Below are 18,062 nucleotides of genomic sequence, written 5' to 3'. Positions count from 1 at the left end.
GAATTTATATTTAGTTGACGAGAATCTTCTAATCTTTTATTATGATTTACGAAAAAAATGTTTTGAAAGATAAAAAATAAATACAAACATAGTAATCTTATTACAATGTAATAATTTCCAACAAATGAATACGTGTTGCTTTTGAATTAAAAGATTGAGGATTTGTATTGGTTTCGGGAGGAGTCACAAGTCATGTGGAATTCTTGAAGTTGGCGCCACCGTAGCCATTGCTAAGTGCTAACCTAACTAACACATCCACTTTATTTCTTTCTTTCTTTCTTCTATCTTTCAGTCACATTCTTTCAGATTTCAACCCCTATTCTACCGGATCTGACCCGAACCCAATAATGGTATCCGCTTCCGATTTCGACGCTCTCCAACACCCAGATCGGTGCTCCCCAACTTCGCGGACTCCGAGGCTCGGTCCCAGTCGCCTCTCCAGCACCCGCAGATCCCAATCCCACTCTTCTTCGTGGTTCCGAAGGAAACGAGCCAAAATGCTTCTGGCGCTTATTGCGTTGCTCGCTTCCTTTTTCTTCGTAAATTGGTTCATGCTTTTCCGCTTACAATATCAACACGATGCACCTCATCCTATTCCCAAGCCTACGCTCCGTTCATCCTCGGCTTCAATTTCCCTTCAGGTATGTGCAGTGATTTATTACTATGCACAGTAATTTAAGCGCTTTTATTTCTCTGCCTTCCGACGTGTTTGTTCTGATATTTTCAGGGGAAAGTGAACAACAAGACCGGAAATAAGAAACAATCACAGAAGGGGAATTATGTAAGGTTGTTGGCATTGGCTGCACATGCTTTGGCTGAGGTATACGAATAGATATCTATATGGCTGATTATAGAAGTAGTGGTGGGTGATATATGAGTGATGATTAACGTAAAGACCATAAATCATGTCTGTAAATATAGTTAACTTTGTCGCCCAGGTAGGTAAGAATAGATGAATTTGGTTGTGTATAATTATTAATTGGTATTGTCGGCATTAATGGATAGTTATGAACGCCGACAATGGATTTTTGGAGGAGGAAGCATAATTCTTCTTCCTGATGGAAAATCAGTTTTTTTTTTTTTTTTTAAGGTTTAAAGCTTCAAACGAGAACTACCACTACCTTCGATATTTTGTCTTATTGACTTGTAATATGCAGACCATGGTAACAAACGTAATCCGTTGAGCTGAAATTTTCTGTTTTGGTTATGAACCTTAGGTTTTGGACATACTTCTTCACAGGTATGAAGGGGAGAAAAGATGCAAATGTGAGCATATCTCTGCGGGGTGCAGAGATTTTCTCTCTCACCTAAATAGTTTTAAAACTTTCCTTGTGCAATGCTCTGCGTCACTTGATAATCAGTCATATACATCACAAACTTCTCTGTCTTTGTTCTCCAACCTTTTGCCCGCTATTTTTGGTATTTGGTACCAAAACAAGCAATATATTGATGCACTACTGACTTCAAATCTTTATCACATGCCTTTGCTATTAGTTTCTCCTTTTTTCTCTTCTCTTCTGCAGCTGCTGAATTTCTATAAACTGTATCCATCATCTCTTTTTTGCCACCAATCTTTCTCCCCTTATTATTTCTAGCTGTTGAATTTTCAACTTCCTTGTTCACTCTCATTAGAATATCCCCTGCATTATCTATAGGATTTACAGAGGTGGCTTGCCTTCTCTTTAAATAGTTTCCAGAGCTCTTCTTTGACACTTTTGGGAGTCTTGGTGCATGATACAACATTGTCCTTCTTTGGCTCTAGCAATCCCCCGTTACATAATTTTCCCACAATAATCATAGACAGTAGGGTTAAAATTTGATTCATTCAACGGAAGACAACGGAAGACAATGCTTCTAACTTGGTCATTCCTGTTGGACGTTCTTGATGATCAGATGACACTGGAAAATAGAAATAGCCCGTGTTTCATATTTATGTATTAGAGAATAAGTATTGAGTGAAAACGAAAAAAAATAAATCGTGAAGGGTGGGAGGCGCTGTTGTTGAGGAAACAAATAGGAATCAGAAAAAAGAAAAAAATGAGGACAAATCATGCTTGCGAGCCCAACAACTGGACAAACCACAGTGGGCGGTACCACTGCAAAAGGAACCAGGCACTGTGGTGGGAGGAACTAGGCGGTGGCGAGGCGACACAACTTGCAGGTGGTGGCATCAAGGCACAGTTGACAATGGCAGTTGAACCAAAGGATGAAGTGAGGAGCATGGATGGTTTTCCATTTTTTTTATTTGGGTTTGATTTTGATTGTGGGTTGTATGACCCAACCCATTTTTTTAAAGGGAAAGTACAATGGGTTTACATGAAGTGTGTCGGGTTAGGGTGCTCTAAAACTGAGGCTTTTTCCTCATTAAGAAAGAAGACACGTGTCGCCATCTTCAATATTTGATTACACTGGCCCATTGGATAACATCCAAGATTGAGGAAGAGTCTGATGATTAGAAATTTAGGACATTTGTCTTGTGTTTTGTTGTTATTTTAAGTCTTGAACTTGACTAGGTTGTGTTTTGCTTTGATTTTATTGTTTTTTGAATTTCTAGGCTTGCTATTGTTATTAATTAGTTGGTTGCCTTTCATTATTTTTGCATTACAGTTGTATGTCTGCATTTATATATTTATCTTTATGTTAGGAATTCAATGTGAGTTGGAAGTCCCACACTGATTAAAATGAACAACATAAACAGTATATAGGTAGAAGAACCCATAAACCTTTTTGTCTTAAGGATTTGAGTTGAATGTGATGTTCTGGTGTCTTACTTAAATATGTCTACTGAATAATGGTTACTAATGACAAGAGATTATAAAAATGTCTAATGGCGGTTAATTTTACCAATGTGTATATACAATAATCATTTGGGAACTAATGGTTAAAATATGCCTCACAAGTGATTAATAGTTTTGGAGGTTCTTGAAATCTCTAATGGTAGTTATGGTTGATTGTGTCTTAAAAGTGGCTAACTTTCTGGATGGACACTGGATGTAAAGTTCTGGACGATTATAATTCTTCTGGTTATATGCCATAAGGTTATAGAGTGATTTCAAACTATAATATAGCTGAGCAAGTTTTTTGGTAACTCTGACTTATTGTGCCCAATGTGACAGAATAAACGTGAACCAAAAGATTTGTGGCAGGAACCCTTCGTTCCTGCTTCTGCTTGGAGACCTTGTGCTGATCAGCGGAATTGGGAACCTAATGGTATGTGTGGTTGAAATTTAGGAATTGTTTATAGAAATTAATTAGAATGCAATAACAATGTATATTTGCACAGTAAGTTTGTTGATTTTCATAATAATTACTTTAGTAGTCATATTTGGTACAATTTCTAATCTGTTGACACATGAATATCAAACCCATTGTTTATACTCTGTAAGTGTTAGTGTACTACAAAAGGAAAAAAATTGTTCAATGTGTTACTCACGGCTCTCTTATTTTGTACTCCAATAGAGGGAAAAAATGGATACATTCTGGTTACTGCAAATGGTGGGATCAATCAGCAACGAGTAGGTGTAAGTATTCTTTCTTCGACCGTTATGTTTCCATGTTGCTGCTTCTGAAATGATTGGATTTTCAATTTTCATTGATTTTAATGTAGGAAAGCTGAAGTTTTATTTTAAATGCTTTGCATGTCATTTTTGTTGGTTTTGATCTGCAACAGGTTTGTAATGCAGTTGTGGTGGCACGGTTACTCAATTCAACTTTGGTTATTCCCAAATTTATGTACAGTAGTGTATGGAGAGACGTGAGGTAATGCTTCCTTGTCTCTCGTTCTTCTCGTTCCACCTTGGCCTTCTACCCAGATGATCTTTCTCTGTCATATTTTGCTAATGTGCCATGTATTTGATATTACGAGTGATTTTGAGCAACATGTGGAATACGTAATTTGATAGTTTTGCTGACTAGAATGTTATTTTACATCTCATGTATTTGTGGGGGGAAAATAGCATAAATTATTAGGATTTATAGGTTTAGCTTTTGTCTTGGATCATTTGAATGCCACTTTTGCCGTCCACGGGCCTTCTTTGTTGATGTTGAGAACCTGTTAACAGAACCTGTTAACATAACTTATAATTGCTTATTGTATAATTTCATAGTCAATTCAGCGATATCTATCAGGAGGAGCATTTTATTAACTACTTGACTCCTGATATTCGGATAGTGAGGGAACTTCCTAAGGAGCTACAATCTTTGGACTTGGGGGCAATCGGTAGTGTTGTAAGTTACACCCTAGCCCCCCTCATAGCCTTTCATGTAAACTGATTAAACTCGACTATTTTTGTCGTGTATTATTTTAATTGTTGGAATGCTCTTCCAGGTGACAGATGTTGACATGGAGAAGGAGGCTAAGCCAAGTTTTTACCTGAAACGCATCTTACCTATTATACGTAAAAATCAAGTTGTTCACTTTGTGGGATTTGGGAATCGCTTGGCATTTGATCCAATCCCATTTGAACTGCAGGTGAATGATCTTTGAAGCATAAAATATAAACTATAATTTTCATGAACTCAAGCTCTTGCATACTCTGTTTTTCTCTCTTTTTTTATATTTGAAGCTCTCTTCCTAATTGGGGAACTTCATATAGAGACTTCGTTGCAGATGTAACTTTCATGCCCTGCAATTTGTTCCCAGAATACAAGAAACTGGGGCTTTGCTTCTTAAAAGATTGCGTGAACATTCAGGTCTCGTTGGACCATTGGACCATCATCTTGTTGGTCCATTTGCAGAATCAATTAAGGAGAAAGGTGAACATAATGCCAAGAAAGCAGCCAAATACTTAGCTTTGCACCTCAGATTTGAAATTGACATGGTAGCTCATTCTTTATGTGAATTTGGGGGAGGTGAGGAAGAGAGGAAAGAATTGGAAGCATATCGCGAAATCCATTTTCCTGCATTAGCACTGCTGAAGAGGACTACAAGGTATGCATCATAATCGTTCCATCTGAAACTTTTCCCTCCTTATGATACGGGTGGAAAAACTTGGTCAATATATTTGTCTTTTAGAATTTATGAAGAAAAGAGCCTTACTCAATAAATAATTGAAATCTTCTATGCAGATTACCTTCTCCTTCTGAGCTCAGGTCTGAAGGCCTATGTCCTTTGACACCTGAAGAATCCATCCTTATGCTTGCTGCTCTTGGTTTCAATCGAAAAACGCAAATATTTATAGCTGGTTCTAATTTGTATGGAGGTCACTCACGATTGGTTGCTTTGACCAGCTTGTACCCTAAATTAGTTACCAAAGAGAACTTGCTTTCTTCGACTGAACTTGAACCGTTTGCTAATTATTCCTCTCAGGTTTGTTACTAACATGCTACTGTTATTGTTGTTTCGCTTACATCAATGATGTCACAAATATTGACAATAAGCTGTCTCTATTGTAGTTAGCAGCACTAGACTTCATAGGCTGCACTGCTTCGGATGCATTTGCCATGACTGATTCTGGAAGTCAGCTATCATCATTGGTCTCTGGATTTCGAATATATTATGGTGGTGGAAGAATGCCAACAATACGTCCAAATAAAAGAAGGCTAGCGAGTATATTCATGAAGAACTCCACCATAGAGTGGCGTGTTTTTGAACAGAGAATGAGGAAAGCAGTTAGGCAAACTAAACATGTACAAACAAGGCCAAAGGCAAGAAGTGTTTACAGGTATCCTAGGTGTAAAGATTGTATGTGCAGAACAGATTGATTTTTTTTTTTATTATCTTGACTGTAATTACCCATTGTCATTGTAATTTGTTACATTTTTTGTTCATTATTCCCATTCAATATAGATCTGTTCGTGCCCTTATAACTTTACTTTCCATGGGATTTGCTCTCAGACGACACAGTTTTATATCTTGATCTACCAGTACGCTGTTCTGGTTATGCTGAATAAGATTCTGTTACAAAAGCCGAGAATGCACATATTTTTCGATAAATGGACCGGTTCAATATATAAGAATATTTTGAATACGGTTGCTTAATAAAGTTTGTTATCCGAATACACAATTGGTTATGGCTTGTGAGAAAAGTATGAAACAACTGTTTTTTTAAAAAAATGAAAACTTCTGATGTAACAAAGCTTAATTAGAATACTGTAACTGTATTACGATGTTATATAATTAAAAAAATATTAATTTCTTTTAACGATTTATTTTAAAGTTCATGGCTAACATGATTTCTAATAAGTTGAGAATGCCAAATTCTCTACGTTGACGTAATATCCAAATTAAACTAAAATATTTTTAACCTTTTTGGAAATAACGTTCACATTTGGGTACATGGATTGGAAATAATAGCTTTTTGTTAAAAAACCGAACTTAATATCCTTAAACCTGAAATGAAAGAATTGATCTTCAGTACACCGAAACCGCCAACACTGACAACGTTATTCGTACAATGTGGTTTAAATTCCCTGCGAGAACAATTTCACCAAAGGTAAAATTCCGCATTGGTTGGACAACAGTGATTTGTATATCCAAATCTTGCGTTCCTTGTGGAGTTAAGGTAAACCAAGTTGGATAGAGGCAAATTTCAGTTCCATTTGGAGGAATAACAGAGGCCAAGTACGTCTCTGTGGATTCACCAACATTCATGAAAGTTCTTCGGACAGAAACCGATCCTCTCAGTTCAGACACTGTAACTGAAGGAAGGTTTAGACCGAAAGGGTTGGCAAATGGGTGATTGCATTGCTCTCCAGTAGCTGCAACGACCACATTGGTGTCTATGTCCGGCAAAGAGCACAAGAAGCTGATGAAGTCTGCATAATCTGTTTCAGAACCAATGAATAATAGTTAAGGTTGGTTCCAGTAAAAGTACTATGGTGATAAAAAAGTGATCATTACGTACTTGATGAAAGTACCAAACCGGGATCAACGGCACGATTGGGGTTGACAAAGCCTGAACCGTAATCAAAAGGAGTGGCGGTTAGCAAGGTGTTGATCCCATAGCCTTCTGCCATTATAGGCTGTCCAAGATGATCATGCTTTGAGCTTGTTGTAGAGATCGCAGATGCTATCATGGATGGAGTCCATGATGGATTGTGTTGCTTCATCAGTGCTGCTATTCCAGCCACATGAGGTGTGGACATGCTGGTACCAGATAATAATGCAAAACTGTTCCCTGTATCAGCAAAAGAGTGTTCAATGAAATTTCAGTTGTCAATTAACTTGATTTTTGCAGCAGTACTTTTAAGCATTGAACTTGCCAAAGGAATAATTGATCAAATAAAGAAGATTAAGTATGTTTTTAGTCATGCAATACATGAAATTCGACCTGCGAAGAGTTAACTTTTACCTTAAGTGGAGAAAAGAAGAAGAGAAAAGTACCTTTGAGTAGAGGTTCTGAGGTACTGAGGGGGCTCCAGGCTGCCCAAATTTGGTGCCCTGGAGCAAGAATATCAGGTTTAAGTACATCTGCAACATGTTTTTTGATATCAATGATATCTGGACCCCTTGAAGAAAATCTACTGACTACTGGCGATCTCCCTGTGAAAGAGGCAAGTCTTCCTTCTCCCACTGCTGCTAAAGCACCAAATTCTATTGCATTTCCTTTCTGGTTCCTCTTTGTTTCTTCTTCATAGTACTCTAATATAGCCTACAATTTCAAGCACTCTTTTAGTTATCTCTTTGCAAAGATTCAGTTACATAAAAGAAATATAGTAATAACAGCAAGTTCTATCTATTGTACCTTGGCATCCTTCGCACGAGGGATCAAAATACCAGAAAAAGCAAAAGGCATTGGCTCTGCAATATAATCACCATAGCTTGGGTTCGCAACTAAAACAAAGCCCTCCATTCCCAGAGCCTTCACGGTGCCAATAACAGCAGCAAGAGTTGAGGTGCCATTATAGAACCCACCTGAGAAGGTGCAGATAATGATGCTTCCCAACACTACACGAGGGTCCAAAACTTCTGGATGTTGACACTCCTTTATGTAATCCTCAGTCTTTGGATCTGTTCCACTCATTTTGTACGCATCCTTAGCTAAAACAAGCTTATGCCAAACTGATCCATTTCCAAAACTTGGTCCTGTATGTGAGAATTTCATACGTTAAAATCATTTGGAGCACTAGACATGAACAAAATATAGGTTGATAATTGAGAGGCAGAAGTACCTGATAGTCCCGCGCCACTAAGTACCGCGCCATTTCCAAGTAGAAGTGAAGAAGGGTACCTTCTGTTTGTGGTGCTAGCGGCGACAGTGACACTCCAGGGACTGAATGACACTACACTTGAAGATGCGGGACCGTAGTTCCCTGCAGCTTGCACCACCAGAACTCCTGCTTTTCGTGCAAACAACAAAGAAAGTTCAAACATGTTTAAGAATGTTAACGTGCCTTCTTGTGGTCCCTTTGGTCCCACAGATAGCGATAAGATATCCACTCCATCCAGAACAGCCTGCGCAAATCATCCAAACTATTTCAGTTCTTATGGCCACTCACACTAAGAGACCAACACTGATATAATGCTAAAGGATCTAATGCATTGAGAACGGAACCGAAGCTTACGTGATCGATCGCAGCAATAACATCTGCTATAGTTCCCACGGTGGGATAAATAGCCTTATAAACAGCAATCCTGCGAAAGACAACATCGTCCGAACAACAAAAATGTCGTCATACATCATTTTGAGGTGTATGTTCAACATTTTTTTTTTGTTAAAAAGGCATTGTAAGAAAAAACCAGCCACAAAAAGCTCACCTTGCACGTGGTGCTATTCCACTAGCTTTCCCGTAGCAAAAACTGTTGACCACAACAGGAACACCAGCATTTCCAGCAGCAATAGATGCGACATGACTGAAAGCAATGGAATCAGCCATAGCAAGGTACATTTTCATAACTGTTAGTTACGAGAGTTGATAACAAACAAACCTGCCATGTCCATCTGCATCATAGGGTGAAAGAAAATCCTTGGAAGGATCGAGGGTAGCAGCAGCTTCAGCCCCAGCAGAGAAGTACCTGGCGGCTACTATCTTTCCATTGCAAGAAGTGTGAGGGAAGAGAGGACCCGTCATGCATGCACCCTCAAAACGAGAGAGGTTTGATTTGAAAGGTAGCTTGGGATCGTAAGCAAAGCTGGGATGAAAAGGGTTGATGCCACTATCCACAAAACCAATCACAACTCCTTCACCTGCATTTGTTTCTCCTCCTTCCTGCGCCCATATTCCCTGTGGTAAACTTAGAAACTCAGGTGTGTATGTTGTCATCTTTTTCACTCCTCTGTCTTTCTCTACCAATTTAACTCCTGGGTTACTTCTTAGTCTTTCAGCCTGCAAGTTTTTGTCACCACCCCATGCACACGTAAATAACAACGAATATTTTCTGTTTAATGTTAGGTTAGAAACCGAAAAGAGGACCTGGGAAGGGGTTGTGTGGACAGAAAAACCATTGATGATGTGTTTGTAACTGTGGAGTTTGTTGTAGCTTCCTGTATCCAAGGTTGTTTGCAGAAATACATCGTGAGATGATATTATGTGCTTTTCATGTGCCTTTGAAGCTTCGCTGTTAGCCACACACATCAGAAGAAGAAATCATTCAGGAGAATCAATGACTGAAGCATGGATAATTCATTTACACTAAAAGAAATTGTCATCATCCTGCTCTAGTACTTAATTTAATTTTCATTTTGGTGAATAAAACTTGAGGAATGAATATTTCTACATTTTAATAACTGTGAAAAATATATTATTTGACAACACTTTTGTTTTTAGTCTGTACTCATTTGACAATTATCTTTCATAATAAAATATTATATAAACATAATAAACATAAATATAAATGAAATATTATAATACAATAATGGTTTATAAAATTATAAGTTGAGTATGAAAAAAAAAATGAATGTATAAAAGCATCATGACCTATATAATGTCACAATGGTCCAACAAAATAAACAGTGAAAAATCGCCTCAATCCTTAACTTAACGTTAGTTTTGAAATTTTAATGACTAACATTTTTTATATTATTAATAAAAATATGCAATAACTATATAAAAATTATGTACATTGTCACCCAATCATCAATTATTATTGTATATGATAATTTTTGCTATAGAATATATATCATAAGTCATATTCGAGTTTCTTGTATCCGATAATAGTTTGAAAATTTTATTGCATGCTGATTAAACTCTTTGGTAAGTACCAGAAAAAAAATTCCGTTGCAAATTTATTTGTAAAGTAATATTATTTAGTGAAAAACACTTTTTTAGTATCGTTCTTTCTAAAATTAATTCAAACATACCCATTTATAAGAAAACTTAAAATAATTAAAATGATATAAGAATATTTAAAACTAGTAGCACAAGTGTATTTCATGAAGTAAAATTTTAAAATAAAAATAAAAATTTTAAATTATAGAAATATGTAAAATTAATTTAAATAAAGTAAGCTAAAAAACTAAGTTATTTAGAACTAAGAAAAAAAATATTTTTAAAATAAAATAGTTTATTTTAAATAATAGAAACTGAGATTTTTGAAAAAAAAATATAAATTATTCTTGAGAAATTAATACTTATAAAAGTAAATAATAACAAATTAATAATTTCGCGTTGTAAGAGAATGCAAAAAAGTGTCAACGAACTAATTTTATATATATATATATCATTTATAAAGTTTGAGCAATTAATATATAAAGTACAAAGCAATTAATATATATTGACATAAACATTATAAATAACAACTGTATTATTTAATAAGTACATTATTAGGTATTAAACTATTCGTAATTCAAATTAAAGCTTGTGATTAACTAATTATTTGGGATTATATACAAAATAAGTTCCAAACAATTAATAATTAACATAAGAAAAATGTTTTTTTTACATTAGATACACTATTTTGAAAATCTTCTTTTAAAAGTATTTAGTTATTAAACAAGTTAATTTTTATATTGATAAAGGAAAAATGAAATGAAAGACTAAAATAATAAATGTTAAAGTGTGTAAAAAATTGTTAAGTTTCGATTTTATAAATAATTAATAATTTGATGTTTTGATAAATATAAATAAGTTAAACAGTTAATAATTGACATAAACATTTACAAATGATTAACAAATTTGTTCTTTAATAAATACATATAGAATTAGAAAAATAAAATAGTTTTTTTTCAGTAATAATTTTAACAGAATCAGATCAAAACTTTTAGAATTTGGATTCTCTACTAGATTTTTTTGTGTTTTTCATCTACTGTATCTTCATAATATACTGATTACCATTAATTTTGATATTTTAAAATATATTAGAAAAATATTTAAAATACTAACATAATGTATTTTTAATGTTCAACAGATGATAGGAAGAAAAATCAATAGAAGATCTGGATTCGAACTTTTATCTGTATATCTAAATTTAGTTACACGTAGATCCATCAAAATATATATAAATTATGTAGAGAGATTATATTAACCTGTTGGAGTGCATTGTTGATGAATGTTTGGTAAAAGCAAGTGCATCATCTCCTTCCATTAAGACCAAATATATTGAACGCTGTTCTTCTGTGAAGCAAGTTATAGCAGCCATGAACATCGATATCAGAATCGCTCCTATCAATGGTAAACCTATGGAAACAACAATCACTTTCCCCATTCTTGCAAAACCAAATTAATCTTCCTTTCTTTCAATCATCATCAATGCTAATCATTATATACACTCTCAACACGTTAACGTAAATATCAGTTTCCCACTGTAAGCAAAGCAATTTTGGCATGTCTTAGTCCAACCGTTACCGTCTTTTATTCAAACTTTTCTTCACACTCCATTCATTACTATTATACCTTTTACGTATATTGCATGTGCCTCTCACACACTTACCCAACTTTACTCCTAAAAAAAGGACATCCTCGTCACAACATTTTTTCACCTAGTCTTGTTCCGTAACTTCTCTCTTCTTTTTTTTCTTTTTTAATTGTATTTTTTTAGAGTTACAAGAATGTCATTATTTTTTTAATTTAATTTTGAATTGATTATTATCAGTAACCTCTGCCGAAAGTAGTGTTCATGAGCTGGGATGGATCACTATACTCATGATGGTAACGGTCCTCTCTTTCGTGTGATAGTGATTTTTTTTTTATTAAATGAAAATTTCCGTTTCTTTAGTGCCCACTTAGCCATAATTTTTAGAAGTAATTTATATACTACACGTAATGATTGAGATAAACTATGAAACTAAAGAAAAATTATCTAACTAATATATATACGTAAAATTTCAAATCATTTTTCACAATTATGTGTTTTCCAAGACGATATAAGAACTTATAAAACATAAAATATATTTAAATAAAAGATAAACTGAAACTCTATTCTTAACTTTTAAATATAGGTATCTTTTTAAGAATTATATTTCACGAATTTCATAAAAAGAACAACTTGTTCCCTTAAAAAGTGAACGATTTTGGTTTCTTTATGATTAAACGAATGCAATTGATTTTGAAATTGAAAAAAATAAACAAATAAAACAATCCCGTCAACGTTCTATTCTGTAAAACATAAAACTAATGAGATTTAATTATGTTGAAAGAGTACAACACAAAGGTTAAAATATATTTACCATTTATTTCATTATTCTAATTAACATTTAACCCGTGTGTTAACTTTTAAATATTTAAAGGAGAATGTTAATAAGTGGTTTAAAGAATAATTAATGATCCTTGAGATTTATTTTAAAATCTAGAATAATTAAAATTTATTATTTAAGTTATAATTAAGGATTCGGTTAACTAGTGGCCTAAAGAAACTAGTTAATAATAATGAGGGTTCAAATGCTAGTCAATATCGGACATTAGTTAAGAATAATTAATATACATTAAATTCTACAAAAGTTCATTTATTACAAGAAAATATTTCATTAATAATTAATTTTAGTGATCAAAAGTTGTTACTCACTATAGTGACCAATTTAGGTATTAATTTAAAAAATAAAAAGTTATTAGTTATTAAAATAGTCGTTATTATAAATAAAAAATTATAATTGACCATTAATTAGTTAGAGATCAATTTAGAAACTTCGTCATTTTGGTAGCTAAAACCTAGGTAACTAATTTTTAGTGACCAATTATAATTTTTAATTCATAATAGTGACTATTTTAGTAACAATAATTTTTTACTTTGTGAATTGGTATCTAGATTAGTAACTATAGCGATTAACAACTTTTGGTCACTAAGATTAGTTATTAATGAAACATTTATTTTCTTGTGGTAATAGTTAATTGTAATCTTAAATTAAATCTAACTTAATAACCATGAGTACAGTTTTATTTTACAATTGTTTTAATGTTTTATTTAATACTCGCCAATAAAAGTTAAAAATTAATTAAATAACTATATTTTAATATTGCTATAAATTAAAATATATTTAAGCATAAAAAAAATTTAAATTAATAAAAAAACGAACAAAAAATAGTATTAAACATCTAAAAAGTAATTAAACTATCAACTAAAAACTCCATTGAGTTTTCTTCCTCTAATCTCTCAATAACCCTCTACAACATTCATCTTAGCTTAAAAGAGTTTCTTGTATTAAAGAAACAACAATATTTCAATATCTAAAATTATTAATTATAAATACATAAATCTAACAACATGTATGTTAAATATTTTTTCTTACTTCTTAGTCGAAACCTTAAAAATTTTAAAATGTTTACTTTGTATCATACAACTGTTATTTACGAATTTCAAAGGATGTTTTTGTCTTTATAAAACATGTAATATGCATTTATATTATTCCAATTTACAATGAAAAGATGATGTAACCAATGCGTATTAATTATTCTTTATAAGTAGTGACACATACCCTAGGCACTGATTAACATTTTTCTAATAATTAATAGGGTAATGTTAACCAGTGTCCGAAGGACACTAGTTAAGGTATAATTGCTGAACATTAAATTTTGTAAAAGTTCATAAATAATTGAACAATTAAATAAATTTTGACCTTAATAATTATTAATGCAATTTTACTTTGTTCAGAGGACAAAAATATCCATAAACGTTATACATTTATAATTGATAATTTAATTGTTACACAAATACAAAATTAAAACATAATTAAATAATAAAATAAATGTATTTTAATGTTGTTAAAAATTAAAATATAATTTAACGTATTTTTTTTTAAATAATAGAAAATAAAATATTGTTTTTTTAATAAAAAAATATTAACTGTATTAAAAAATCAAACAATATTTTATTTTCTATTAATTTAAGTTTTTTATGTTTAATTATATTTTAATTTTTAGCAATATTAAAATATAGTTATTTTATTAATTAATTTTTTTTAACTTTTTATTTGTATTAAATAAATTATCAATTATAAATATATAATACTTCTAGGTATTTTTGTCCTCTAAATAGAATAAAAATACACTAATGATTACTAACGTTATGATTCATTTAATATTACAATTATCTCTGAATTTTCACAAAATTTAATGTTCATTAAATTTAATGTTCATTAATTACACGTGTCTTAATGATACTTGTTAACATTATCGTAATTAATAAATATTATATTTTATAAAAGTTCATAATTAACGGTAACATTACATAAATTTTAACTTCAATAATTATTAATGCAGTTTTACTTTATTTATTCAAAAAAATCATGTAAAATTGTCATTTATAAAATGGCTTAAATACTTTTTTTGTCCTCAATTTCGTAATGTTTATTGCGGATGGTCCTCTTGACAGAATGTTTAAAATGATCATCATTTTTAGCGAAGGTTTAAAATGGTCCTCATTTTCACGATTCGTATTTTATTTGGCCATTTTCTGTAACGTCGTTTAAATCATTAACGGAGCATTGTACAAGTGGCACGATTTGTATTAGGGTGTGGTACGTGTACTGTACAGGTGGCTAATTAACGTTAATTTTTTAATTTAGGGAAAATTTTTCAATTAGGGAAATTTCTTCATCTTCAGCTTTCTTGAGCTCGAAATGAAGTGAAAAGTCAAGCATTGTACTGCATTTTGACTTTCCTTAAACTTTGTTCAATTTCACTTTTGCCCAAACATTGATGTAGTGCATTTTGATGAGGATGAATTAATGTTATGAATTTAATTTTTTCCAAGCTTAGATCAATATCACTTACTTCACTGCTCAGATTAAGATGTCATTTCGAACATGTTGGGACTAATATCAACATAATCAAACTAATTCATTTCTTCATTTAATATTAGTACAAAACAGATTGGACTTTAAAATCATTAATATGCCTCATTTGTGTGATGATGATGACATCTTTTCATCAACACCACCATTTGAAAAAGTTGCAGCCCACATTATTGGAACCAGCACTCTGTAAATCAATAAACCAAAAATTAAAATCAATTTATTATTAACACAAAAATAAAAACACATTGTACCCAAAATTTTCTACCAATATTCTTTGGAGTTCTTGTCATCCTCAAAGTTGTCATCTCTCCGCAGCTATAAATTGGGGTTAATCTATTTCTCGTTGAACCATCAATAGTGCACGAAGTGATACAACACAGTTGCTCCCAACGATTACAACTAGAGGTAAAGGAAGAAGATTGGGATCGTAACATACATATATAATGAGATTTGCAGGAAGAAGAAGATTGCAACAACACTAATTGGGAATGGAGGAACAAGATTGTCAAAACTCACCAACTGCCCAAACATTCTTTACCAAAACCCTAGCTCACTTATTTAACTCCAAATATCTAATTACCACACCTGTACAGTACACGTAACACACCCTACTACAAACCATGCCACCTGTACAATGTTTCGTTAATGATTTAAACAACGTTACAGAAAATGACCAAATAAAACATGAATTGTGAAAATGAAGACCATTTTAAACATTCGGTATAAATGAGGACCATTTTAAACATTCTCGCAACAAACACTCCGAAAATGAGGACCAAAAAGGTATTTAAGCCTTATAAATTTTTTTATGTAATAATAATAAAAATATTTAAATAATTAAATAATTTTAACATATTTGTATCGTTAAAATAATTAAATAATTTAATTTAATTTCATCAAATTTAATGTTTAATGTCGTCAAATTTAATATTTCTCCCATATTAATATTGTTTGGTGAAATTATATAATTAACTTTTTTAATCATCTCTTAGTATAATTTTTTATTTTATTTTTAATTATGTAATAAAATTATTTATGATTTTTAGATTATTTGATATGATACTGCATTAGTTATTTTCATTATAAAAGTAATTATATTATATTCCTTTAAATCAAAACAATGTTATAATATTCATAGTTCTAATATAATTTTATTTAATTACATTACAATTACGTTAAAATTATTTTATTATTTAATTATTTTAACTTTTATTTTTATACATCAAGTGAATTATCAATTATCAATTATATAATATTTATTAATATTTTCTTTCTCTAAATTAAATAAAATTGGATTAATAAGCATTAAGGTCAAAATTTATTTAATAACATACTTAACTAAAGCATTTATACTTATCAATTAAACCTCGACGAGTGCCCTATCGACACTTGTTAGTATTTTATTTATAATTAATGATCCTTAATACTATTACATTTATGTTGAGATGTGAAATAATTAACTCTACTAATTAAAATAATATAAATGTAATAGATGTTCTAAAGACAAAAGTATTTTATTTTATCTTCTACATATATAAATGCAATATAATAATTTGACTAAATTGTAATTTTTATCTTGGAGTCTACTAAATTGATTTTAATTATTCTATTTTTTCTCTCAATTTCATATCAATCTACCTGTAAATATTGCTAAGACTCTCATTTCACGAGACTTTCTCTGTATGTTTAATCTATAATCTTCTATATCTATATCTATAACAATAAAGGAAATTCCTCTTTTTGTATCCACATTTCATAATACCCGTTTTACCCTTAGTTATTTTAAAAATTAATTATTTTATAAATAATTTACTTTTAATCATTTTTCTAACAATAAAGGGATTCTTCTTTTTGTGTCCACATTTCATAATACCTGTTTTATCCTTAGTTATTTTAAAAATTAATTATTTTATAAATAATTTATTTTTAATCATTTTTCTACAAATCTCTTTTGTCTTAAATCATCATTTAAATTTTCTTTTTACATATCTTATATTTGTTATTGATCTTAACTTTCAATAATAAAGGGGATTTATCTTTTTGTGTCCACATTTCATAATACCCGTTTTACCCTTAGTTATTTTAAAAATTAATTATTTTATAAATAATTTACTTTTAATCATTTTTCGAACAATAAAAAGGATTCCTCTTTTTGTGTCCACATTTCATAATACCCGTTTTACCCTTAATTATTTTAAAAATTATTTATTTTATAAATAATTTACTTTTAATCATTTTTCTACAAATCTCTTTTGTCTTAAATCATCATTTAAATTTTCTTTTTACATATCTTATATTTGTTATTAATCTTAACTTTCTTGAAAATTAAGCTAGTAATATATAGAGGGAATTCCTCTTTTTATGTCTACTTTTCATTTTCCAATTTTATCCTTAATTACTATTTTAAAAATTAATTATTTTATAATTATTTTTTCTGTAACCGTTTTTTTAATTTTTTTTATTTTGACCGTTATTCTAAAAACTTTTTAAACAGATATTTTATTTAACAACTATTTTAAAATTAATTATATATATTTTAAAAATAAATATTATTGATTTTATAAATTAAAAAATACGGATACACAGGTGCGACAGCGCCTGCATGTTCGCTAGTTATCATTTAATGTTTTTATCGTAGTTTCCTCTTTTTTAAGGTTGTTTCATGTCAAGCCGATTTATACGATGATATTTACTCTTATTTCAAATCTGTTTTACCTAGTTAATGTGAAAGAATAGTTAGTACCAGAGATTAAAAATAATCAAACGATTTGCATTCAAAATTATCTAAAATTACTTTTCCATTATTGATACTTGATAGGACTTACTCATCAACTCGAGTGCAATTATAGATTAATATATAGAAAAATAATATTTTAGTCCACTTTTTTTACCCACTTTTAATCTATTACTTCAATCACCATTAAATCATCTTTTTTTATTTTTTTAGTGATGTGA

General features: G+C 31.0%; 2 protein-coding genes across 2 annotated transcripts; one reads left to right on the top strand and one right to left on the bottom strand.

The window, feature by feature from the left end:
• Positions 1-180: 180 nt before the first annotated feature.
• LOC114178481 (O-fucosyltransferase 15) lies at positions 181-5,813 on the top strand. The gene is made up of 10 exons (XM_028064414.1): positions 181-641; positions 728-820; positions 3,117-3,210; positions 3,460-3,521; positions 3,671-3,759; positions 4,107-4,227; positions 4,328-4,471; positions 4,596-4,930; positions 5,068-5,308; positions 5,395-5,813. The coding sequence occupies exons 1-10, from the start codon at positions 348-350 to the stop codon at positions 5,701-5,703; spliced, it is 1,782 nt and encodes a 593-aa protein (XP_027920215.1). The 5' UTR covers positions 181-347; the 3' UTR covers positions 5,704-5,813.
• A 442-nt stretch (positions 5,814-6,255) lies between these two features.
• On the bottom strand, positions 6,256-11,789 carry LOC114179737 (subtilisin-like protease SBT2.4). Its single transcript, XM_028066161.1, has 10 exons — positions 11,406-11,789; positions 9,355-9,499; positions 8,870-9,267; positions 8,699-8,794; positions 8,506-8,575; positions 8,113-8,395; positions 7,686-8,026; positions 7,325-7,592; positions 6,846-7,118; positions 6,256-6,765 (listed from the first exon to the last, which is right to left on the bottom strand). Exons 1-10 carry the CDS (start codon positions 11,582-11,584, stop codon positions 6,353-6,355), a joined length of 2,466 nt encoding a protein of 821 aa, XP_027921962.1. The 5' UTR covers positions 11,585-11,789; the 3' UTR covers positions 6,256-6,352.
• Between the last annotated feature and the right edge of the window lie 6,273 nt (positions 11,790-18,062).

This window comes from Vigna unguiculata, chromosome 3, assembly GCF_004118075.2.
Source record: "Vigna unguiculata cultivar IT97K-499-35 chromosome 3, ASM411807v1, whole genome shotgun sequence".
Classification (NCBI taxonomy): domain Eukaryota; kingdom Viridiplantae; phylum Streptophyta; class Magnoliopsida; order Fabales; family Fabaceae; genus Vigna; species Vigna unguiculata.
Note: the sequence above shows the minus strand (reverse complement) of the source record. Positions and strands in the feature narration are given on the sequence as shown.

Excerpts from the sequence above, each read along its gene's own strand:
- LOC114178481 (XM_028064414.1), top strand. The coding sequence starts at position 348 with ATGGTATCCGCTTCCGATTTCGACGCTCTCCAACACCCAGATCGGTGC. Across the intron at positions 642-727 it reads CGGCTTCAATTTCCCTTCAG|GGGAAAGTGAACAACAAGAC; the intron begins GTATGTGCAGTG and ends TGATATTTTCAG. Across the intron at positions 3,760-4,106 it reads AGTGTATGGAGAGACGTGAG|TCAATTCAGCGATATCTATC; the intron begins GTAATGCTTCCT and ends ATAATTTCATAG.
- LOC114179737 (XM_028066161.1), bottom strand. The coding sequence starts at position 11,584 with ATGGGGAAAGTGATTGTTGTTTCCATAGGTTTACCATTGATAGGAGCG. Across the intron at positions 8,396-8,505 it reads TTATTGCTGCGATCGATCAC|GCTGTTCTGGATGGAGTGGA; the intron begins GTAAGCTTCGGT and ends TGATTTGCGCAG. Across the intron at positions 7,593-7,685 it reads CTCGTGCGAAGGATGCCAAG|GCTATATTAGAGTACTATGA; the intron begins GTACAATAGATA and ends TTGAAATTGTAG.